At 36.9% G+C, this 25,477-nt stretch overlaps 1 protein-coding gene across 2 annotated transcripts in view; it reads right to left on the bottom strand.

Moving 5' to 3' along the window:
• Positions 1-825: 825 nt before the first annotated feature.
• LANCL1 (LanC like 1) overlaps positions 826-25,477 on the bottom strand; it is a 44,784-nt gene continuing 20,132 nt past the window's right edge. For both annotated transcript variants that reach the window (XM_017546810.2, XM_017546809.1), the window contains exons 4-10: positions 19,349-19,556; positions 10,883-11,018; positions 10,172-10,318; positions 7,340-7,522; positions 5,788-5,964; positions 4,952-5,024; positions 826-4,108 (exon numbers count right to left, since the gene is read on the bottom strand). In XM_017546810.2, the coding sequence (XP_017402299.1) occupies positions 4,032-4,108; positions 4,952-5,024; positions 5,788-5,964; positions 7,340-7,522; positions 10,172-10,318; positions 10,883-11,018; positions 19,349-19,556 (1,001 nt within the window). In that variant the 3' untranslated portion in view covers positions 826-4,031. The remainder of the gene's footprint in view (positions 4,109-4,951; positions 5,025-5,787; positions 5,965-7,339; positions 7,523-10,171; positions 10,319-10,882; positions 11,019-19,348; positions 19,557-25,477) is intronic.

Raw genomic sequence — 25,477 nt, forward strand, 5'->3', positions numbered from 1 at the left:
ACAGTATATATGTGCCACATTTTCTTTATCCAGTCTATCATTGATGGGCATTTGGGTTGGTTCCAAGTCTTTGCTGTTGTGAACAGTGCCGCAATAAACATATGTGTGCATTTATAATCCTTTGGGTATATACCCAGCAATGGGATTGCTAGGTCAAATGGTATTTCTAGTTCTAGATCCCTGAGGAATTGCCATACTGTCTTCCACAATGGTTGAACTAATTTACACTCCCAACCAACAGTGGAAAAGTGTTCCTATTTCTGGTATGAGGGGCATTTTAATCATATGTACTAGCACACAAATTGTAATTTAGAGATGAAAACAAGTATTTTATAATTTGTCAAATGTCCGTTGTGCTAAGTCACACTAACTAGTTGTGTCATAAAAATTAGTAGCACAAAGTCATCCCAAGTGACTCACAAATTTTTTTCCAACCTCTGCATATATATTCTATAATTATACCTCATTTAATCCTGCCTCTTTTATTCAAAGTTTTGTTCAGAATTAGTCAGCAGGAAAATCAATTTCTAAAATTAGGCCTTTAGTTATTTACCCCAGAGTAGATTCTTATGAGATGGTTATGAGAACAACAACAGTGTTGTTGTTCTTGAAGCCTAGTAGATTCCTCCTAACTCTATAATGATCAGATTAAAAATATTTTCCTCTTATACATCTCTATTGACAGACAATAGTTTCGATCCAACAATGAAGAAAATGGAACAAAGCCTAGGAAATGGGTATACAGAGGGGAAAAAAAAATCACTTGCCGTTGAGGGAAGTATTTCTCAAGTTTAAACCAAAGCAAACAAAAAACACATGATAATATACAGTCCTAATAAAATTTTATTGAGAACCAGTAAGTCAAATCCTTTATAGAACACAGAAATACATATGATCCCAGCCTTTCCCATTAAATGACGATATAACATTGGGGTAGTTTCCCTGAATATCTCAGTTTCTTTTATAATTATAAGAGAGAAACAGTACTCCTGCAGCTCAACAGTACAGAAAACACAGTATTGAGGTGCTCTTATTTAGCAGAAGTAGAAATGAAATTGGAATTCAGTGTAAATAATAGAGGACTAAAGATGAGTTCTAGTAGCCAAAGGAGTATATGGGTAAATAGTCACTTTTCACATTTTCTATTTCAAAACTAGCTAGTAAAAGGCAGGGCATCGTAAGATCAGACAAAAATTAACCTGAGGACATAGTAGCAGAATATGTCTCTCAATTCAGTTATTTAGGAAATGTTAATAAAGAAAGTATCCTTAGATCCACTTTTACCTAAAACTCTACCTACCATGAAGCTTTTTGACGCCAAATAATTGAAACTGACATCAAAGATGAAAAGGCAGCCACATGACTCAGAATTAAAGACTGACAACTCAGGCCACACTACAGTCCATGGTATCTATGGAAATAGGATAATGTTAACATTTTTTACATGACGGAAAGTTAACTATTTGCAATTTCTAAATTACTATAGAAACAGAAACATGTGACAGGATAAATGAATACTGCTTGACAACCTTTGAAGGTTTTATTACCTAGTCCCTGTCTAGAGACAAGAGAGGCTATTGAGTTTTCTAGGAAGCAACTTCTGGGAAGGAATTTTACCAAGAAAAATATCTGAGAGAAAAATATAACAGAACTAGAATTGAAACAATGATGCCACTTCCTTTTAAAACTAAGAAGCCTACTATAAAAGTTTATTTAGTTACTACCATGTTGTTAGGAGACTGTCTCAGTTTTGTACGCTTTGCCTGAGTTTAAAATCCCATTAAAACTTTTTTGCTCTTAAGCATAAATACAACAAACAATAGCATAGAGATAAAATTGTGCCAGTTTAATAAGTTTTTAAAAGCTCAAAAAAGAAAAAACCTGAATTGTGTTTGTTTTGACAAATTTGCTGAGATGACAGTATCTAAACTGCAATCCAAATATTAACCCATATATGCTGGAGGTTGCAAATTTTTGTGAAAAATCAGACCTTGGCAATGACTTTGAGCAGCAGGATGTAAATAACTCCCACAAGCTTAGCGTTCCAATAATGGAACAGCAGACATAAATGGGTTAACAAGAATCTTATTTGAAATGTTCTTCTCCCTGCCTTGAAATCTTCCTAGGGTTAACCACTGCTATCACACTGCTTGAGAACTGTGATCAAGTCTCCTTTGGCTCAGCAAAAGTGTTGTTTTCCCTTGCTTAGCAATGTAGCTGAAAGCACAGACACAGTATAGTAAGACATTTAACTAAACCAAATGAGTTTTATTCTTTCAAGTTGGACACCCCAGCCAAAGGCAAATAGTTTTGCTGTGTATTACTTTTACTTCTTTCTGTAAGTGCTGACGTCGTTGATTCAAAACTTTCACAAGAAAGGCAAAGCACGCACACGGCTTACTGTGCAGTAGCACTTCAGAAATCTGAGAGGCACAAGGTAGTCCCGACTTACACAAGTCACAGGAGGAAGCTAATCCTAGGAATTGAGCAGTGGGCTGCTTTTTGTATCCTACTGCCAGTGGCCTTTAAAGGGTCAGACAATTTCCAATAATATTAGCTCTTTTGGTGCTAAATAGGAAATAATAGACTGTTACCTGCAGGAACCAGCATATACTCAGTGAGGATTTGGTTTGAAGTTCCAATAAAAATAGCATGTTTTTGTGACCAAGAGAGCTGTGAAATAGGCATATTTAAAATACTTAGACCCTGTTGTTTTAAAATTGCAAATTTTTTGCAAAATCAGTTGCAAAGAGACAAAACAAGCCGGGCAAAGGCAGCAATGAAAGGAGGAGGAGTAGAAGCTGATGAGTCAAAACATTTGTACAGAATTTGAAGCACCAGGGAGTCTTCATCTACCATAGAAAACCTGATTCTGTGGTCTCAGAAACTGATGAATTGTTAAGCCGAGGATATGCAAAGATCCATTTGTTCTGAGCATGAACTCTGGATAATCCCTCCTAAACAAATAGCATTTCTATTAAAAGCTAAGTTTAGTGTTTTCGTTCAAGTTATTGGTTACATAGTATTTCCCTTCCCATCCCCCTTTTTAAACACAAGTAGAATACTGTACTATTTAGTGAAAAGACCAAAGTTCAGATAAACTGATAGGAAAATATTTTATGGCTTATACCAAAGAGTCAGCACTAATGCATAGTCACTGTAAAAAACCCAAGTTAAAGTTTAGAAAGTAAGTCAGAGTGGAATGAAATCCTAGGTCAGAGCATATTTACACATAGAAAATTAGCTTCCTGATCTTACTTGAATACTGAAAAACAAACATATTTAAATAAATAGTTCCAAAAAACCCAGATTATTTTAGAGAAAACATAAACTGCTATTGTGAGCTTATCTTGAACTAACCTTCAACTCAGAATTTTCACAATGATCAACATGTTTTATAAGTTTTTGATTTAAAATTTTGGCTTCTGAAGCCAACAAAACAGGCAAATCTGAAAGTATGTTTAGCTCTAATCCAAATAGGCATCAATAATTTAAAAAATAATATTTAGGTCCCAGTTCCAGTTTGCAACTCTTAAAATTTTTCTCCTGGAAGCACGTAGTTATATTTTTGTCCCCTTTCAAAACGAACCACCTAGAGCAAAGTCATAAAACTGCCCTCCAGCTGGAAGAAAATATTAAAGAGAAGTGAAGTGCAATAATAGCCACATATTTATCTTTTATCTATATTGAATTTCTTTTAAACATTTTTAAAACAGTAACAAATGGTTATATTCACAAACTTAAGATTTCCTCCAAGTTCTGAAACATATGTATACAACCTCAAAACACTGTACATATCACTCACTTTCCCCTTTAGGATGACATTAAAATTAAAGTTAAAAGACTTTCTTGGATAATTTTAAGTAAATGATAATTAAAAGGAACCGAATGAAAGACAAACTCTGAAAAAAACTAACAAAATCAAGTACACAGTTTGACTCTTTGTTTCCTTGGAAAGCAATGAAAGCACTTAGCTTGGATTTGAACATACAGCAAGGGTCATGCAGTGATTGCAGGGGGCATGCTTTCTTTCAGAGTTCAAATGCAGGGAACCTGGCTTTTGTGGGGACTAGCAGGTCAGCCAGGAAATATATGGTTCCAGCCATTCCTGAAGAAAGAGAAAGAAGCAGAAGTTACTATACCAAATGACTCCATTTCATAGATGGCTTTTTTTCCCATATCTTTATTGACCAAAAAAAAAAAAAAAAAAAAAATCACAGCATTTCAGTCTATTCAAACATACAAACAGCAACAAAGGGTGCCCACCAGTGACAGCCTCATCCCTAAGGTCTGGTTCAGAGGCCACACTGGAGGGTGTGGGTGTCCTCTTGGCCCGCCTCCTTCGGCATCCTATGGCTTCTTCTCCACCTCACTGACACCCCCGCCCGCCCCGCAGAGCAGTTACAACTCTGCAGAAAGGAAAGATAGCTACATTTTTTAACATTAACAACATTATAATCTTGACGCCAACAATTTAAATGCATTGGAAATCTGTCTGTATTTACATGTATTGCAGTTCAACATTAGAAGAGATCACTAGTGACGTGGTCAGCCTTTATATCCAGGTGGACGACTGGAAAGAGAATGGAGCCAGACAAGTTCAAGTCATAGCCCTGCCATTTACCATATGTAAGTGCCTGAGCCTCAGTCTCCTCAGCTGTGACACGGAGGTAGTAGTGCCTCTATGTTTTTGCTGAATGATTTATGACAGATCTGCAAAATGCCCCACATGTGCCTGGCTCCATAAAAGGGAGTCACCTGATGACTACCAGTATTGGGGCTGTGGTAGTACATGTGCTAATTGATTTTTAATATCGATTTAACATATTGGAAGATAAAAAAGTAGTTTAAAAATAATTATAAAATTAATTTTTTGATAAAACTTAAATACATTACCAAGCAGGGAAGTATGCTGATATTATAAGGCAAATAAATAAAGTGTACAAAATACCTTCAAAGAGAGAGAAAGGGGTGTCTGGTGTTCTGCATCCGTGTTCTCCATACTCTAAGCACCATTCAGCAAACTGAAAATGAGACCAAGTTAAATTAGTACAGTGATTTCTTCCAGAACGCCCCCCAAAAGTTAAGAGGTTGTCTCTACAAGTTACTCTGAAAAGTCAAAAACTACCTTCACATCATAGAAAGGAGATTAATGCAGAGAAAAAGATGGTCTGAAAGAGAGTACACAGCACGGGAGGAATTTAATGAGCTGTCTGAATCACGTATCTCCAAGGTTATTCAAGAAGAAAGGCACAAAATCACCCTACCTCTTAATTTCTTTTTCTCCCATAAATGCTCTTGAGTAGAATCATGTCCCTTTAGAGAAATGCTACTTTAATTGAAAGGCTTTTGAAGGATTTCCTTAAATAACTATATTTGTTATCTAAGACCTATGATTTTAGGGATAAATGAATTAAATCAAATGAACTAGAACTTTTTCTACAACCTCATGGAAGACCTGCCTTTTTTTTTTTTTTTTTTTTTTTTTTTTTTTTTTTNAATACAATGGCATGATCTCAGCTCACTGCAACCTCCGCTTCCCAGGTTCAAGTGATTCTCGTGCCTCAGCCTCCCAAGTAGCTGGAATTATAGGCGCCTGCCACCACGCCTGGCTAATTTTTTGTATTTTTAGTAGAGACAGGGTTTCACCATGTTAGCCACACTGCTCTTGAACTCCTGACCTCAGGTGATCCGCCCGCCTCGGCCTCCCAAACTACTAGGATTACAAATGTTAGCCATTGTGCCCAGCCAAAGAGCTGCTTTCTATTTGGTAGTTCTGACTCCTACCTTACAGGCCCTGTACAGGTACTTCCTATCCTGCGTGAGGTTGTAGAGTGTCAGGAAGGCATAGGCATTCCCTGCAGAACCATGGCATAGCCCATATCCCTTCTTCAGCAACCCATATTGCCAGATCACATCAGCACACTGATAGGCATCACAGAGATACTTTTCCTCTCTAAACACCTGCAGAGGCAAAGGACGTGCATTTTATTATACAAGATATAAAAGAAAGTTCCACTGATATTCCTTCCTGAGAGGTAAGGAGGAGACAGGGATATGGCTTGAGAAGAAAGGGTAAAGGATTTAGTGACAGAGGGTGTGTTATATTGCTAGTGACAATTATTAAAATGGACAAGTTTTGCTTTAAAAAAAAAAATTGGGCATGACCTTGCATGTACAGTCTAAGTTTTCTGTGCATGTGTGTTTATTTGGGTGTTACTGAGGAAGTAGCATTACTTAACTTGCAACTTGCTCTTATCATTACTGACTTACCAAAGAACACACGATAACTGCGATGCCCCCCTTCACTATTAGGAAGTTTCTTTACACATTGGAGAATAAAGCTGTTCTTTATTAATGTGCAAATTGATGATAAAACACTAGACTTTGCTAGAAAAATAGAGATAGACCTTTACAATATTTTACTGCCTCTTTTATCTTCATCAAAGACTTGGGAAATATTCTGAGTAGATATTTTTAATATCTCATTACAACCTAAGTGTTCTTAAAAGTAGGATACAGCAGTTTAAAAAGTTTTTCCATTATTAATATATCTAATTTTCTGAAATGTAGAATTTAATACACTAAAAGTTTACTTATTTATGAGATGCCAGTGCTCATCAATAGCCTGTAGAGTTGTAATTTGTTGATGTGGCACCAATGGTCATAGATATCTTACTTTTTCTCAATTAAAAACCTTCTTTGATTGCAGGTCTGATAGGGCATGCTTTTTATTAGTGCTATTTATGCACTACAATGGAATCATACAATATTTGTCCTTTTTGTATCTGTTTATTTCACTTCGCATAATGTTTTCAAGGTTCATCCATGTTGTAGTATGCATCAGAAAGTCATTCTTTTAATGGCAGAATAATATTCTATTGCATTGTGGTATGTTCCATTGTATGTATAACATTGTCTTCATCAATTCATCTGTTGATGAATACTTGGATTATTTTTACCTTGTGGCAATTATAAATAATGCTGCTATGAATGCTGGTATGTACAGTATGTGTTTGAATTTTTGGTTTTGGTTCTTTTGGGTATATATACCTAGGAGTGGAACTGCTAGATAACATGTTGGATGATAAACAATATCTCATTGCAACCTAAGTGTTGTTAAAAGTAGGATATGAAACAATGCCAGCTATGGTACAGATAGATTGTGAGAATGAATTATAATCCATTTAGCAAAGTGATCTTAGGTTCCACAAGAGATTTATTTATTGTTCCTTTATGGATTAGGATAAAAGAGATTTATTTATTGTTCCTTTATGGATTAGGATAAAACTAATTTTAAATGATAAATTTTGGGTTATTTCAAAAATGCACACAGTACCTTATAGGCCTGGATGAGCATGTAGATTACTCCAGGGGCGCCATGGCACCAATGGACAAGCAGATCTCGATTATCACCTATACATGGAGGGTAGTTGCCAGAAGGGAATTTTAGCTGGCAGACATAGTCTACACTGGGCTTGACCAAACTATGTAACTTCCCTTGGTTCACTTGAAGGCTGGGCTAAGAATGAGAAAGAAAATTATTAGTTCTGCTGAAGCAAACAAACCTTCCTAAGTCTCAGTATATTCAAACCAGAAAAAAAAGCATGGCCAAGAGGAAATGGAAGGTTAATTAGAGGTTTAGGATTTCATCCCATTTTTCTACCTATTGGATGCCTTTATTTTAATTTTTTTGTAATTTCATTAAAAATTTTTAAATAATGGGACAAAGTAAAATTGGGCTATCAGTTAACTCTTAGGGACTTTTGTATACATTGTGTTTTCTTTTTTTTTCTGGAGACAGAGTTTTTCTCTTGTTACCCAGGTTGGAGTGCAAAGGTGCGATCTTGGCTCCCTGTAACCTCCGCTTCCCGGGTTCAAGCAATTCTCCTGTCCTAGCCTCCTGAGTAGCTGGGATTACAGCTGCCTGCCACCATGCCTGGCTAATTTTTGTATTTTTAGTAGAGACAGGGTTTCACCATGTTGGCCAGGCTGGTTTTGAACTCCTGACCTAAGGTGATCTGCCCACCTCAGCCTCCCAAAGTGCTGGGATTACAGGTGTGAGCCACTGTGTCTGGCATTTTGTATATACTGTTTTTCAATATTAATTGTTATCTATATACATATAAGTAATTTTCCTAGGTCGATGCCTGAGAATGAGTGTAAGAGAAGTTTCTCATGGTTTCAATATATAAAGCAAACTTTAAAAGCCACAAAGAGATGTACTAGACAAACCAAGCATGTCTTTCATTAGTACATCTAGAGAAGAGGGAGTGGTATTTTTAATAGAAAATGACATTAACAAGTTAAGACACCTGGAATTTAGATTCCAAACTACAGCATGCCTCTAGATCAGCTCTTTTTGCAGAGGATTTAGGACTGATGTAAATGCCACATTGTTTTCATTTAACAATGTACAGATTTATAGGACATACCAACACAGAGCATATAAACCACCATTTTTGATACACATTTTAGTTTCTCCTTTTGGCCCTGTTCTTAATTCAATGACTGCTAATGTCTTTAAACAACAGATTCAAAGTGCTGTTTTGCCAGGCAAGGTGTGGGACATGTGGGGAGAGGGGTTGGGCAGTGGTGTGAAGCACAGGCATGAGGCGGTCGTGGTGGGGTCAACGTAATATCGACAATACCATTTTCACGAGATTCCAAAGTGCACTGAGTTATTTAGAAGACAGATTTCATTTTACACAAAGAATAAGCTCAGTTAAAAGTGTTTAAGCTCAGTTTAAAGTGTTACAGTAGAATGAGTGGATTCTCCTCAGACTTGGAGGAATTATCCAACATAGCCCAAAACAATAGTTTTATTTTATGTTGTTGAAGGGTTACCTACTAGAATAGACTTTTAGGATTAAAAATTAAATCATTTCAAATAGATAATAACCTGCAAATGGAAAAATCAATACTTGGGTTTTCAGGTATCTTACTACTAAGCTAACACAAGGAGGCAGAGTATGTCTCCTGATTATTTGTTTCAATGAAAGTTCGATGAGGCTGTCTAGTCCTCTTCAGAGGATAGATATATATTTGATTCTAACTAACCTTGAAACTTCAGAAGACTCTTCTTTTCTGAAAACTTTTAGGAATCTACATTTACTACTGGGAATAGAAAGGAAGAAATGCACTAGAAAAATAAAGAAATTTAAGCCTGAATGTCAACATCCTAATTACATAACCTCTAATTGAAAAGTGTAGAATAAATATGCCAGTGAGTCTCTGATTGCCATAACACTCAATGTGTGACTCTGCATTCAAAAGTAATAATAACCTTGAGTTTTTCAGTTCTGTTGTCCTTGTTTAGTTATAGGCAGAGGACAGATCCAACACTGATCTTGTATTCTAAGAGTCAGTTGCTCAAAGAGCTTGTAGTATATGTATCTAAGCACTCCTGCTGAACACGTTAATGAAACACTTTTCTTTATGCCACAGTGTGCCTTGGGAAGGTGACAGGGGTACCCGCCATTAGAAATCAATTTTCTTTGCCATGAATTCTTATTCACAAGTGCCAATTTCTCCTTAAGGAGTGCTTCGTTAAGTCTCCCAAAATGATGCTCTTGTGAGAAGTCCTCTTCCGATCTCTCCCAAGTTATGTTTGCTGCAGTACATTCTACATGTTTGTAGTCTATCTGACTTTCACTGATGTGCCCCAATAGTATTAGATCCTAAGAACTGTTGGGCCGAGCATATTCAGCTATTTTTCAGGTAAGTAAATGTCTCCTCAGCTTTGCTCTCTAAGTGAGCATTAGGCAACAAGCGCTCATTTGTTTTCTATCGATTTTGTTCTTATTCCTGGAATTTGGGGAATTAGTTGTGCCTTTTAATGTGGAGTAATATTTTTAATTCAAAGCACTGGCTGAAAGAGCAGAGTAGAGGCACCTCATACAGAATTATAGGTCAAAATGCTTTAGTCTGCACAAGTGGCACTAAGTGGGCAAGTATGGTCACCTGCAAATCAAATGTCATCTCAAAACGCAGGGCCCTTAATGTTTATATACTTTAAAAGGCACCTTGGTAAACATCGCTTTTGCTTGTCTAGGTCAAGTAATTACAAGGAAAGTAATGACAAACTAGAACTAGAACATCTATCTTCTCACCCATGATAATACATGGCTCAGGAAGGACATTTTAAAGTTTCACTATAATCACTCCTTACCTGCATCAGGTAGTAATAAATTCCAGCCAGGCCATGAGCAGCCCCAACATAATATTCCTGGTACCATTCATACATCAGTGGAGACTTTGCCGTGAAGTTTCTCTTTCTAGCTAGGTTTTCTCCAGAGGTTAAAATTGTTTCACAAATCTACAGGGAGAAAACCAACCAAAAGAACAAGTTAACTGAATAAAAACCTTCCTGGTGGAGGTAAAGACTTTTTTTTACTGTGAGGTATTGGGGAACATGATAAACTAGACACCACCTTTCAGCCAGGGAAAGGCACAGTTTAATTCTCCATCAGAGAAGTGTGTGGGACTATACTCAGCCTAGAAGGGGGAGGGCATAGAGGATATTAAGCTCTTAGCATTACAGCTTACGAGAGTTCACCCATCAAAGAAAAGCATAAACTCCTCTAAGCACCACCAAAAGAAATCCTCCATCTGAGAGGTGAAATTTGGCTCTAATCCTTTTTGGAGAGGGCATCTAAATTCTCAAATGGAGCAGGCTGGCCTTCTGATTTTGAGTCAGAAATGTTTCCAACAGCACTCTGTAGGAAGCTATTGGTTCTTGGACTGTGCCCAACCTTTAGAGGTCAAGATACACCTTCCTTTATTTGGAACGTGCTAACTGGAGAGACACAAACAGTAGTTTAGGCAGACAGTAAGTAAGTGGGATCCTAAAAAGACTCCTAAAAACACAAAAACACGGTACCTGCTGAATATGGCTTTGAGGAATCTTTTCCATTCCAAAGTTCTTATTGACAAAAAGAAGAGCATAGATGTAGCCTATTCGCCCATAAAGCATTTCATTTGGAGCATGAGGATCAATCTTATTTAGGTGAATTAGCCTAAAAATAAAAATACATGCCCAAAATAATTTGAGAGGAATCAGGTATTGGGGTATACTTAAAAATGTTACATTGAAAAATTACACATATGCACACAAAATATATATCTATACATATATAGATAGTATCTATTTATAGAACAGTCATGGCTCACAGATTAGCCCTCCATTAAATTTCTTCAGTTCACAATGGAACTAACAAATACATTCATAAAATGAAAGGATACAAGTTTATGGCTGAGGCTATCCAAAATCTCCCTAGTTCCTCATGGTGGCAGGCCCTAAGGTGAGTATTTTGGCAGCTGGGGTCAGAGAAGCCAAGAACTGCTTGCTCATAAGGCATTTAGCCCAGAGAAAGGACTAAGTCAATACTCAAATGGCTCATCATCTCCTTCCTTGGTTTATTTCTTAATTTGTCACCAGGCCTGCCTGAAGAAAATCTCATCTACCACAGTCAATAATACACGTAAATATTAACAGCTCAGTGGTGTCAGTCCCATCTCCCCAGTCTCCCAGCCTTCCAGTTCTCCTCAGAAGTAACTATGGTTACCATTTTGTTTGTGTGTATTCATAGAATTATTTTAGGTACACATCAGCATAAATATACATATTTGTAAATACATTCTACAGCTATTTTGATAATACATTTTGACAATGATTCCACGATAGTACATAGAGTAGTCACATTCTTTGTAATACCTGCACCGAACCCCACTGAATGGATGTATTATAGTTCATTAAGTCCCTTCTGATAGATTCAGTTCAGCGTCTCAGAAAAAGTTCCTTTCAGTTCTGGTTCCAGGTACGACAGAGTAAGCACACTATGTACCTTGTGTCTCCCTGAAAATGTGGCTCTAAAACCTGGACAAGACAGAGCAGCCATCTGAGGTCTCTGGAAAGCAAAAGTAACATGCAAAATGGGGAAGAGGACAAGAATCTGAAGTACCACCAAAGCAGTAGTGAGTTTACCATTTTTTCTCTCTGGTATTCCCCTGGTCTAAACTCAGCACAGCCCCAAAACCGAAAAGTAGGCATAAGCAGGCTGATAGAGGGAGACCCAGAAGAAACCCTGCAGTGCTGTCTCAAGAAAAAGAACTCCTAATATCAGAGAGATGGGGCTAACCCTCCATTTTTCTTTATTTTCCTTTTCTCAGTTCTCTTGTGCCCCAAGCTACAAGCAATCTCATGCTGGCAGCAGGTGCAAAAGCAACGGGAGCCCTGGGAGCCAAACTCTGAGGGAGGGAAACTCCCTGGCAGATTGAAGTAACTGTGGTCCCAGGAGGGAGATGTACGCTCCACTGCTTTACTTCTCTGTCCTCCGTATCACCTGGCCCTAGAAGCACGCACAGTCATAGACGTGACGGAGCAGGGTCACCAAAGCCCCAGCCTTCTCATCAGAAACCAAAAAGGGAAGCCCCAGGAACCAGAAAGTAGTGGGGAAGATCACAGAAGGAGGTCAGATTAGGAAAGTAACCTTATTTGTTAGTTGGACCTCTGAACCTTTTTCCCTTTTTGAGGGGAGTAGGGTGAGCAGCAAATAAAATATGGGAGAAAAATGCCTTCCTATTTTGGATTTTTTGTCACATGAAATTTTGAAGTACATCTCAATCATCCCTAAATTAGCCTATAAATTTGATGTGATCCCATTTAAGTTAAAACATTTTAATTTTTGGTGAAACCTAACAAAATGATATTAGCATGGGAGCCAGTGACACTCTGGAAAAGAATAGTAATGAGAGGACATTAGCCCTAACAAATGTTATCAGGTAGCTTAAGACACTAAACACACTACTTAATCTCTGTTCTTAAAATTTTTCATCTGTGAAATAAATCCCTTCCAATTTAGAAATTATCTTAAATTATGTATATGGAAATTTACTTTTAAAGTAGTTAAGCATAAACAGTGTGCCATGCCTGTGCATGTCTGTCATCTAACTTTAGTCTATACATTAAGAATGGTTCATTAGCATATAAAGCAACAAACATCAGGTCCTTCCAACCCTCTGCCCCAAAGTGATGAAGTACTCTAAGCAGGAGTCAAAATTCATAGGTACTCAGCAGTGAAGTGGCTCTTTTTCATATAGGAACTTTATCAAAATTTACACCAGAGAATTTGTTATTATTAAGGAATGCTAGAAAATTTTTCATTGGTAGAATGAGTGGTAAAGATGGGCTCAAGGTTTGGAAGATGGTACAGGCTTTCCCACTACTTTGATGAATAAACAAGTCTAAGAAAAACTTGAAGACAATACGACTTTCTCTGAACTACAAAAACAGGGCAGGAGTTGTTTTTTCTTGTAAATTTGTTTAAGTTCTTTGTAGATTCTGGATATTAGCCCTTTGTCAGATGGGTAGATTGCAAAATTTTTTTTCAATTCTGTTGGTTGCCAGTTTACTCTAATGAGAGTTTCTTTTGCAGTGCAGAAGCTCTTAAGTGTAATTAGATCCCACTTGTCTATTTTGGCTTTTGTTGCCACTGCTTTTGATATTTTAGTCATGAAGTCCTTGCCTATGCCTATGTCCTGAATGGTATTGCCTAGGTTTTCTTCTGGGTTTTTATAGTGTTAGGTCTTATGCTTAAATCTTTAATCCCTCTGGAGTTAATTTTTGTATAAGGTATAAGGAAGGGATCCAGTTTCAGCTTTCCGCATATGGCTAGCCAGTTTTCCCAACACCATTTATTAAACAGGGAATCCTTTCCCCATTGTTAATTTACAAGAAAAAAAAAACCATCAAAAAGTGGGCAAAGGATATGAACAGACACTTTTCAAAAGAAGACATTTATGCAGCCAACTAACATATGAAAAAAAGCTCATCATCACTGGTCATTAGAGAAATGCATACACTGAGATACCATCTCATGCCAGTTAGAATGGCAATCATTAAAAAAATCAGGAGACCACAGATGCTGGAGAAGATGTGGAGAAAAAGGAACGCTTTTACACTGTTGCTGGGAGTGTAAATTAGTTTAACCATTGTGGAAGACAATGTGGCAATTCCTCAAGGATCTAGAACTAGAAATTCCATTTGACCCAGCAATCCCAAAGGATTGTAAATCATTTTATTATAAAGACACACACACGTATGTTTATTGTGGCACTGTTCACAATAGCAAAGACTTGGAACCAACCCAAATGTCCATCAATGATAGACTGGATAAAGAAAATGTGGCACATATACACCACGGAATACTATTCAGCCATAAAAAGAGTGAGTTCATGTCCTTTGCAGGGACATGGATGAAGCTGGAAACCATCATTCTCAGCAAACTGACACAAGAACAAAAAACCAAACACTGCATGTTCCCACTCATAAGTGGGTGTTGAAACAATAAGAACACATAGACACAGGGAGGGGAACATCACATACCTGGGGCTTATCAAGTGGTGGGGGGGCTAGGGGAGGGATAGCAGGGGGTAGAAGGATTGGGGAGGGCTAACATTAAGAGAAATACCTAATGTAGATGACAAGGGGATGGATGCAGCAAACCACCGTGACATGTGTATACCTATGTAACAAACCTGCCTGTTCTGTACATGTACCCCAGAACTTAAAGTATAATTTAAAAACAAGAAAAGAAAAAAAACAGGGTAGGAGATTAAATATACACATGTGTATCTTCTTCCTAATAAATGTTTGCACATTTGGCAGAACTGGGCACCCACGTGTGCTTTCATTTGAACATACTCAGTAGGTAGGGGTATAGTTGAGGGGGATTACAGCCTCTACTGCCAATCTCTGGAGACCACCAATATTTACCAAAAAAATCCCCCAAAATCCCAAGCATACAAAAACCTAACAATTATTACCACAAGGCTATACACCAATAGATGCAGTGAAAACATCCTAGCTCAGCAGAGGGTAGATGTGAAAGAGAAAACAGTCTTCCTCTCCCATCTCCCTCTCTACCATTTCCACACACTTGTGGTGAGGGGGGAAGAAAACATATAAAATGAAGAGGATGGGTTTTAATGAGCAGAATGAGATGATTTTAGTGAGTGAAAGTGTCTGAGAGTTATAAAAGACAGAGAAAGTTATGAAGGAGTCTTTAAGGGAACTTACTCCCCAGCAGGAAAGGTGGGAGGGGGTGTCAAAGCATGGCTAGCTGCAGTTAGTGAAGAAGTTAAAACTTTTTCATATGATATCTCACCAAATTGAGGCAGCTCAGATTAAATATGCAAATGTTGCCTCATCCACATTTTTTCTTCTACAAATATAGGCAGCCAATAATTCACAGTGAAACAGTGGTTATCTCAGAAATAGATATTCCGAGAAACAGATAATCAAGAAACTTGGTCAGGGGTTTCTTTCCTTTTTCTTCTAATATATTTTCTTGTCTACTTTGATATTTTTAAAACAACAGGGGTATATGGGTAGTAGAATTATGGGCCATTTTGTTTTCTACTTCAATACTATATCTATCTGTGCACACACACACACACACACACACACACACACTCCTTTAAGTTTAAAAGAAATTTTTAATTTTTAAATAAAAATTTTAAATTTTTAATAAAAACATTTATTAAGAATGTTTTTTTCTCATGCCAGAACTGGGAGCTCAGTATCACTGGGCCCATAAGGAAACAAAATCTGTTTGAGACAAACTCAACTGTTATAGTAAACAATGAATGTCTCAGTTTTGATATGAACCTATTATCAAATTTTAATATAAATGTATCAAATTGTATAGAATTTCAATATAAAGTACTTTTGATTTACTTTTGCAAAGACTGAAAGAACTATGCAAAAAATTACTGTTATATTTTTTAAACACACACTGCTCTATGTAAGTATTACACAGAATTGCTGCATTGACACCAATGATATTCCACGGAAATAAAGTATTTGAACCACTGCATTAACTCCATTCCTTTATTTGTCAATGTTATGACCTGCACTACCACTAGGTGGCGATATATAATTAGCATTCCATTTATTTTGCAGCCAAACACATTTGCATTTGGAACATTCAAAGTAGGTAGCAAATACCTTTCAAATACTTATTTAAAATAAAGTATTGTTCAGAGCATCTTATTAGAACAATACAGTTTAAGGTAATAAAAGAAGGGTTCCTTTTTTTTTCTGGATTTGAATTCGAATCACTAAAATTCATTAGTTGAGATTGATTACTAGGACTTAACTGCAAGTTTTACATGCTACATTCTCAAGTTAAAATAAAGAAACGATACCACTGATAAATCATAATCGTTATTTTATGTGTTTTCAGAAACTCTCAAACCCACAAGCACATTGTTGCAGCTTTTTTTTTTGATATGCTGATATTAATAGCAACCCATCTTTAGAAGAGATAAGCAAGTCCCTGAAATGTCACTGAAGGAAGAATAAAGACATACAAACAAGGTAGTTCCACTCCTCACGGTACTTCCTCAGGGTGTTACTGGGGAGAGTCCTTGGCCTTATATTATCAAAAGGTTTGTAACTTTAAAAAAAGATGGCCGTTCCTGACTCATCACACTACAAGAAGAGAGGTTACACATTTCTGGACCAGAAAGCCTGAGTGCTTCATCATTCTAAGTACTGGTCCCAAAGCACTATCTACATCAGGTTAGCCATCTAATTGGGAACAAACAGGCAACACACTCTATTCGTGCTATGGCATCAATGTGTAGAAGTGGGTGGGATGGAAACAGATACAATTATGTATTAGGGTATAGAATGAACTAGTGCGATGTACAGTCCTCTCCTCTACCCTGAGCCATTTGCAGGACAATTTGAACATGAACGCATACACACCCTCCTTTGGGGAGCTGTAGATCCTTTTAAGGAAAGCAGAAATGCTTTTTCCTTGCTGAATATAATTTGGGGGTTTTATATACTTCCAGAAGCCCTACGATTCTCAGAGGCCCAAGGTTAAGAATATGTACTACAGGAAAACACTGATTTCCTTGGATTTCTGCTTCTTTAGGGATTAGACTTTTGATGATCTCAAAGGACCTTTTAGTCTCTAAAACTCAAAATTATGACTGTGAAAGACCATTACATTAAGAAAATGTAGAAAAAGGAGCTAGCTAGAACATGATGTTGGCAACGAAGCATAACAGGTAGTACACAGAGAATGTGAGTGTGGGATCGCAAAAGGTCTGTAAAATGAAAAAAAAGTTTAGTAAAAGTTAAAGGAGGTTTACTAAATAACTGATATTAAATAATTTTGGATTTCTTGAAATTAAGTCAAATTTCTAGATTTTTCCCTTAAAAGGAAGACATAAAAGAAAAAGCAAACTCCCTAACTTACAAATCATTCCAAATCATTCTTTTTCTGTTTCGTATAAAACAAAAATCTGAAAACTCAAAGCTACAGCCACAAATAGTATACTTTCCCATTATAATCACATAGTATCTATTTAGCCTTAACAAGCCTACTGGCTATAAATACTGTTTAAATGTCATAAAATTTAAAAAGATAAATAACAAAAACAACTTTCATACCAATATACCAACAACGACAACAAAAATCTTAGCATACTCTTACGAGCATTTTAATTTTGATAAACCAATACTGATGTATTATACCATTTCCCAAAGATTGTGTGTTAGAATAGGCCCTTAAGATTTCATGAAGAAAAGGGTTGTCTACCTGAGTCAAGATTGGCAAGTGCTGTCTAGGGATCCCTAGAGTCACTGTGTTGTCCCCAGGTAGACAAGCTACAGAAGACTCTTAGCAGCCAGTAAAAACACATATTTAATTTTGTTTAATTAGTGCTTTGATACAAATCCCAATCTGTTTGTATCTATGAATCCTGTTCTCATTGAACACATTAACATTTCTCACACAGCAAACTATTAAAATTCGGCTGCACTTATTCTAGAAAGGCTGGCATTGTATATAGAATATTGGGAGCACTACGATTTAATCTGACGGTACTTAACACTGATTCACTGAATGAGACTGTCTTGTGGAACTCTAAAGCAGTTGTTGGCTGATGGCTTTAAACATTAGCTATGTAAAAAAAATTAAAAGGTAGTTTCTATGTTTTAAATTGAGGTGAGTATAGAACAGTTTTGTATTGGCAAGTCTTATGCAAGTCAGCTACTATGGAAGGAACACACTTTAATTACACTTTGGGGGAAATAACTGTTTTGTTTCATCTTTCATTTTGGTTGAGCTTGGTGACAGGTTTTATATTAAAAGCTTCTCAGCTCTGGAGAGGAATATTCAGTTTTTTTCCTCTAGATGCACTAAGTAATGTGTTTTTTAAGTTATACTATGTAATTTCTAGCCCCTAAGAAATGTAGCACAGGCATGTATTTAAAAAAGGTGTTTTTGAAATATATGTTCAATCATTTTGTTAATAATGACTCCCAAATCATCATGGGTGGAGCAAAATCTCCTTGGCCCACCTACCCCTTTCTCTTGTTACAATTTCCAGTGGAAAAAGTTAGTTACAATAAGAAAATATCACAGTATGGGGAAAAAATTGAGAGGGAAGGGAGAATATGCGCGTGTGCACGCGTGCACGCACACACACACACACACACACACGCCTAAGGGATAGGGGTATAAATGATTCCTTCTTTGAATATAGCATAATCATATCTTAAAAAATCCACAAAGCCCATTGTTGAAATATAGAGTTGTTGAACTATACAAGATTAGCCAAGGGATCCTTGACAAAGTAAATTGGTGATGGCAATACTATTCTAACAGTAATTTATAAAAAAGAATAGTGGGAATCAAGCACCATGATGAACTCAGGGACGGTCACTGGTTAAAACACTGCTGGAGTGTTAGCATGTGCAGTGCAGAGTTGCATGGCAGCCAGAGTTCTTAGAATTCCAAAAGAGTGCTTAATAAACTCTGGTAAGGCAACAATTATAGTCAATTAGTACAAACATTTAATAACTCTTCACAATTCACCAGTTCTGGTGGACCACCGTAATTTATACCAAAAATGAAAATCGGAATGTGCATGTCATTGCCTCTAAGAAAGACAGTTTTGAATCAGTTTGTGGTCCCCTAGAAGGACTCTTCCAGCCAATCTGTAGGAAGTGAACTGCATTTCCTTGAATTACTCATCTTGGACAGCACCTTGGATCAGTAATCATGTTTAGGCTTTTGGTCTCGTTTACATTATTGAACTGATGTTTAATCTGGAACATGACAATGTCTTATATCTTGCAATAAAATAGGTATTATAATCATTGTTCCTTAACTATAACACAGGAATAATGACAATTGATCAAATGACAGCAGTGAAACATATCTAAGAGAAAAGTAAACTCACTAGAATGTTCTTTTGTTAATTAACACATGCAGAATTAATGCGCAATGATATCTAGCTAATAATCCTCATATAGAAACACGATTACCGTGTGATGCAATCTTCTGCCTGCTTCTCACTGTTCATCTTGTGATACAGCACAGCGGCCACTGCCAGGGGGCCTGCATCCCCGCAAAGGAAGGTGATGGAACGCTTGGTTAAGCAGTTCAGACTTTGCTTTACATAGCTATGTGCCATCTGTAGGTAGGCAGAATCTCCAAATACATCATAAAGATGTAAGTAAAGCACAGCAATACCTGAAAAACAAAAAGAAAACAATGTAAAGATGAGGAAAGGGCAGTTATTATTTTGGCATGTTGTCTGCTCAGCAGTGTTGATTTTTGATAACCTTTAGTAAATATATTAATGATCTGGAAGTTTGGGTGACTTTAATTGTAGGCTTAGCTCTATTACTAGGCAACTCTAAGAACCAGCATAAGCCAATCACTTACTTGTCCTCAGTTTCCTCATCATGACAACTCTATTAAATAATAAGGTCCCTAAGGCTCTGGCCAATAGAGACACACAGGCTATTAATCTTTGTTGTACTCTGGCTATTGTGTTAATGTATTTTTCTTGATGGGTAAATAATGTGTTATTAAACTAGGGTTTCAAATAAATGTTATCTATTTAACCAATAATTATTTAATTAATAAATAAATGTATTGTTGTGAACTAAAGACATTCAAAGAATAGGGAATGAAAACTTGAATTTCTCTTTACGTAAAAGATTTTTGTTTTTTTAGTGAAAAGGTAGTTAGTGCAACCAAATTCCCTACCCAGTATTCTTCCAGGCAGGGATTATAAGAAAGTTATTTTATAGCTGAGAAAATATTTTCAATCCCTCTATTTTTTTTCTCTGTTGAGGACCCAGCTTCTTTGGTAACTGTAATGTAAAAGCCACCAAAGACTTTTGCCTTGGGCTTTACTCGATCTGTTTCTTATCCTACTCTTGAAGTCTGAAATATGTAATAGAGGCATTGTCTGCATGCCCTTATTTCAAATGCCTGTCACAGTGGAAAAAGCCTTCCCTCTGAAGCCAACTGGTCTCAGTGCAGACTCAAAGACGTGGAGTAGGAAGCCTGCCTGCCTGCAGCATATCCAGAAACCCACTTTTCCCCTTAAAATACATTTTCCATCTCATTTGCCATTTTAGAAGACACAAAGCCTCTGTTTAAATTAAAATTAATAGAGCCAATCTTTTCACGGATTTCAATGCAGTAAAAATGCTGTCTACAAAATTACTTTCCACTGTACTGGGGACAATTTTTAATTTAGATAGTTTTCTCATTTTGCATGGGTAATCTCCAAAGCTTTGTGCTACAGACAATTCAATTTCACATGTATATTAAGGCCAAATTTTCATTTCCTGCCAAAGTTAATAACCTTGACTGCTCTTTCAAAGTGGCTTGGTGTTAGTAATTCTACAAGCTGATGATCAGATGCACCAACGCCTAAGGTTTGTAGACAAGTGTACAAAACCTCGCATGTAGGTAAGAAAAAAATCCTTTTCACAAATGATCAATGTCAAGCACTTCTTCTAAAATCAGGTCCTTAATAGGCTTCATCGCCATCCATATCACACATCTGCAGGTGATCCATTTAAACTATTACCCTTTCATTTTGCCCTCCTATTCCCATTGCTGCCTGAACTCTCCTAATTAAGTTATGTAAGCACCAAAGCCAGATAATGACATGATGGAGATCTGAGAAAATAAAAAGTGATTAAATACAAGCCCAATGATTGTTTTCCTTTTCAACCCTTTGTCTCTCATTAGCAACAATTCCTCTTGGCTTAACTATTTAACAAACAAAACCTATTAAGGATTGCAATTGTAAGGTTTGGTGTATTACTCATGAAAAAGAGGTAATCATTTCTTAAGTCTCACAAGAGTACATCTGGATAAAAACTTTCTTTTTCATCGGCAGAGAATTATCTTTCTAGTTTCTGGAATTCTACAACTTCATGTTCCAGTTCTCCCCTACCTCTCATCTGGGCCTCTAGGTCTGTGGATTTTGATAAGCAATCTTCTGCAAATGATAGTTTACTGTGTCTACATTCCCTGTCACAGAACATCCATGGAGGAAAAGGGCTGCTGCCAATTAGAAAAAGTTTCCTGTACATGCTTATTATAAATCAGCCCAGGTCAGGAAAATAAGACAAAATGCATTAAGTCACAGACATTTAATATTTCAGTATTTTATACCCCATGTGTCCTAATAATAGGAAAAAAGGGGGAACTGCTTGTGGCCAAATGTCTTAAACCTGATCCTCAACCCTTGATAATAGCCATGCATATACAACCAATTCTGAATAAATACCAAAGACTCCGAGCTGGATGGCAAGGTGGGAAATAAAAACACTTCCAGGGCTTTGAAAATTCACCCAGTCCTAATACACATTCATGGATCTGGCTTCAGTCAGTGCCTTAAAAAATGCCTTCAAAATGCAATGTTTATCAAAATATTCATGGAAAAAAATTATATGGTACTGAAAGACTTAATGCAAAACACCAGTCTTCTGGTTCACTGTTCCTGGCTCCCAGAGGCAACCATTTTCACCAGTTTTAGCCATTTTCTCTAGTATTGTTGCCTCTATATTTCTTATAATATGCTTATGTGCTATCTGTTGAGTTTTCTATGTCAGAGATTTCATACTCATTAGCTCTTGTGATGGAGACTCCTAAGTGGTTTCCCAAATGTATCTCGCCTTTCTCTCAACAATAAAGCCCTGGATTTTGGCTGGGCACAGGTTGCAGAGAACAATCTTCTTCACAGCTGGGTATGGCTAGGTGACAAGGTTCTGAACAACAGGGTGCAGTGGGAGTACAGGAGGCAACTTTGGAAAATGTTCTTGAAAGGAAGGCACTGGCCATTTATTTCCTTTTCTACTTTCTTCCTGGCTGGAATGCAGATGTGATGGTGCAGCTAGGGCAGCCATCTTAGACCATGAGTTGGAAGGTCTGTGGTGAGGGTGGAAAAACTTCAAAGATCAAAGCCGCCTAGATCCTGGAGAACTGTGAAGCTGCCACACCAGTCCATGGATTGCCTACTTACAAGAGAAAAATAAACTTCTGCTTTGTTAAAGCCAGTTATTTTAGATGTACTGCCAAGTCCTGGTAAGCCTAATCCTAAAGAAGGCAGCTCTTCTCAAAGCTAGAGAGGCAGGCAGAAGCTAGGTTATATAGGAACTGTCAGGCCAGTTAGGATTTGGAGTTTCATTTGAAATGCACCCATTTTAAGCAAGGAAAGAATATACTTAGATTTGTTTTGTTAAAAGTTCACCATAACTGCACTGTAAGGTTTGCAAGTGAGTGTATGAAACAGTGGATGCAGGAGGAGCAGTTAGACGGATGCTTCAGGAGTAGGAAAGAGCCATAGGGTGGGTTGTGCAATGCAGATGTAGTCTTAATGAACTGGAAAGACACCTGTCTAGAAGGTAAAATCAACAGAACCTGGTGGGGGATTATGGAGGAGGAGATGCCAAAATGCCTCCAAATGTCTAACTTTAAAAGCTAGATGGGCAATGGTGCCCTCCACTGAGGTGGCAAACTCCTCTGTTGGAGAACCAGGTTTGGGAGGAAAGAGTACAGTTGTATCCATTAATAAATTTATCCCCAAATATGATTCTATTCTCCGAAGGACACTTAATGAGGAAAAAAAACATTTCTACTGACTTCTAACATAACAGACAAAATTGTTCAAGTTTTGACAAAGAATGAAGTATGGAGTTTCATCTTTTTATCACAGAATATGCATCTACTTTAAAATCTGACAAAAGCCATTTTTAGCCAAGTGTATTGTGAGGCTTAAATTTGAGTATCAGATTACATTTCCTTTTGTGCTGTCTGCTTAGCAAAAAGTAGAATGATGGAGATATGCTTTCTTCCCTTCATCTTCTCTTCTAGACCAGAAAAAATTTGAATGAGATTTAAATTTTGATTGCACATAATTGTAAAAATCTGTTCTAAACTGATCTAGAGTTTAGAATTATTTTATATTTAGTAAATGGTGTTGCTGAATGTCATATTCATAAGTATATTATTCTGGTTATCCACATGCAGAAGAATAAAATTCGAACCTTATTTCAAGGTATACATTAAAGTCAACTCAAAATGGACTAAAGATTTAGACTTAAGACCAGAAACTGTAAAACTACTAGAAGAAAATATAGAAGAAAACCTACATATCCAGATATATAGTACTTTGAATTACTCTTCCTGCAATCTGTCTGGTTCGTCTGGAAGTTCAGTGTCCAGTACGAAGGCCTCTAACTATAAATGTCTATAGAAATGTAAGTTAATTAAAAGTAAATACAATTTAAAATTCAATTTCTTAGTCACACTAGCCACATTTCTAATGTTCAACAGCCACATGTGGCTAGTGGCTGTCACAGCGGACTACAAAGTAATAACATTTCCATCAATGCAGAACATTCTAAGGATAGCACTGCTCTGAAGACCAGGAATCGATGTCATTCTGTACAACAAATTCAGGAAGTCTGGCACTGCCTTTCAGTTTACTTTAAGAATTTCTTGGTTTTGAAATACTGATTAACTAATTTATTTGAAAAAAGAAAAAAAAAAAGTCTGTGAGAACAAAATAAAATTCTGTTGTAACAGGAATCAGTCCTGGCTTCAGCATGGAAGCTGTGAACTAGATTTTTCTTTCTTTCTTTTCTTTTACCCTGGGATGGGAGGGTAAATTATTTAGGGACACTTCTAAATCTGCAATTTCCTTACTCAGCAACTTATGCCAACTAGTACTATAAATACAGCCAGCTGTTGAGAAGTAATTAATACTAAGCCTTTGAATTTCTGAGGGATCATTAGTCCTATTCATTTTGACCAATCAAGGCCCTGCTGTATCTCAAATGCCTATGGAGATAAAAATCTCCACAGATATATGGAGATTTATCTCAAAATACTTTTCAGTGATTTTGCATTCTACAGATTATTCCTCAACATTTTTCGTTTTACAACCAGCTTACAGTGATATAAAAGCTTTGTGCCATAGTACTTTAGCTCTGCAAGGCATTTTTTTGCAGTTCAAGGGCATTTAAAGACTTCCTTCATGTAATCTAGCAGGGCAAATCATGTTCAGATTTTAGATCTACAAGGTTCACTAGAGATGCTTAACTAATACTCATTAGTTTAGAATGATATGGAGATAGGAACTTCCTAAAGGAGGGGCAGTTGGGTATTCCAATCTAAGTTCAAATATATTTTTCCCTGCTTGAAACTTTAAGGCTCGTCAGTAATTATGTTTTCTTCTTTTCAGATTTATGGAAAAATAAGAAGTGAAAGTTTTCTCTGACTGAAAGTCTGAGTACCTGTCTTTCTACATCAGGTTGATAATTTCTGCTATGTTCTTTTCTAACTGTTTCTCAATTTTCTGCTGAATGTTGAGCATGTGCATTTCCATTTCTTCAACAAAATCACATTTGTCTTTAGAGCACTGTTGCTACTGTGCACAGCACTTTCCCCATGCCTGCACCGTGAACAATCCACTGAGTAGGACATCTGCCCAGCTGTCTGACTGAAGCTGAGCATTGTGGGCTATGGCTTTTAAATACTCCGGTGCTTTTACAGGTCATCTGGGGAGGAAACTAGTCATGACTACACACCTTTAATTTAATAATATTGCCCCAAACAAATATGTTAAAAAGAGAACAAAGAGGGCAAATAAGCACTCTGAAGATGTGTCTTCTTTTTTCTTCTTTATTTCAGAGGTGACTGTCCAACAGGAAAAAAGATTAAAAAACAAAACCAAAAACAGGGAAACCATTGTTCCCTTTTCCTCCCTGCAGTGCCCAGCAGCCCACCAACTATGAACTGGACACTGTGCTAAGTGCTGACGTTACTGGAATGAAAATGACAAACAGCCTTCTTGGTGTTGGCTGTAAAAGTCAAATCGTTTAGATATATCTTCTTTCTTTTCTACCATTTTTTTTTTTTTTTTTTTTTACCAATGAATAGAGAAAAAGTCAGAAACGAAACTAGAGAGTTGAATTTGAGTAAAGAATGTGTTTTTTTTTTTTCTGATCTGTATCACACTTTCATACTACTCTGGTTCACTCAATCCCACTGTGGTGTTTAACCTCTACAACTGCATTTCTCTATCCAGTGGCCATTGTGAAGTGTTCTAAGGAACCCAGTGTAAATCCATGCCTGTGGCC

The sequence above is a fragment of the Cebus imitator genome, unplaced genomic scaffold, assembly GCF_001604975.1.
Source record: "Cebus imitator isolate Cc_AM_T3 unplaced genomic scaffold, Cebus_imitator-1.0 Scaffold191, whole genome shotgun sequence".
NCBI lineage: Eukaryota > Metazoa > Chordata > Mammalia > Primates > Cebidae > Cebus > Cebus imitator.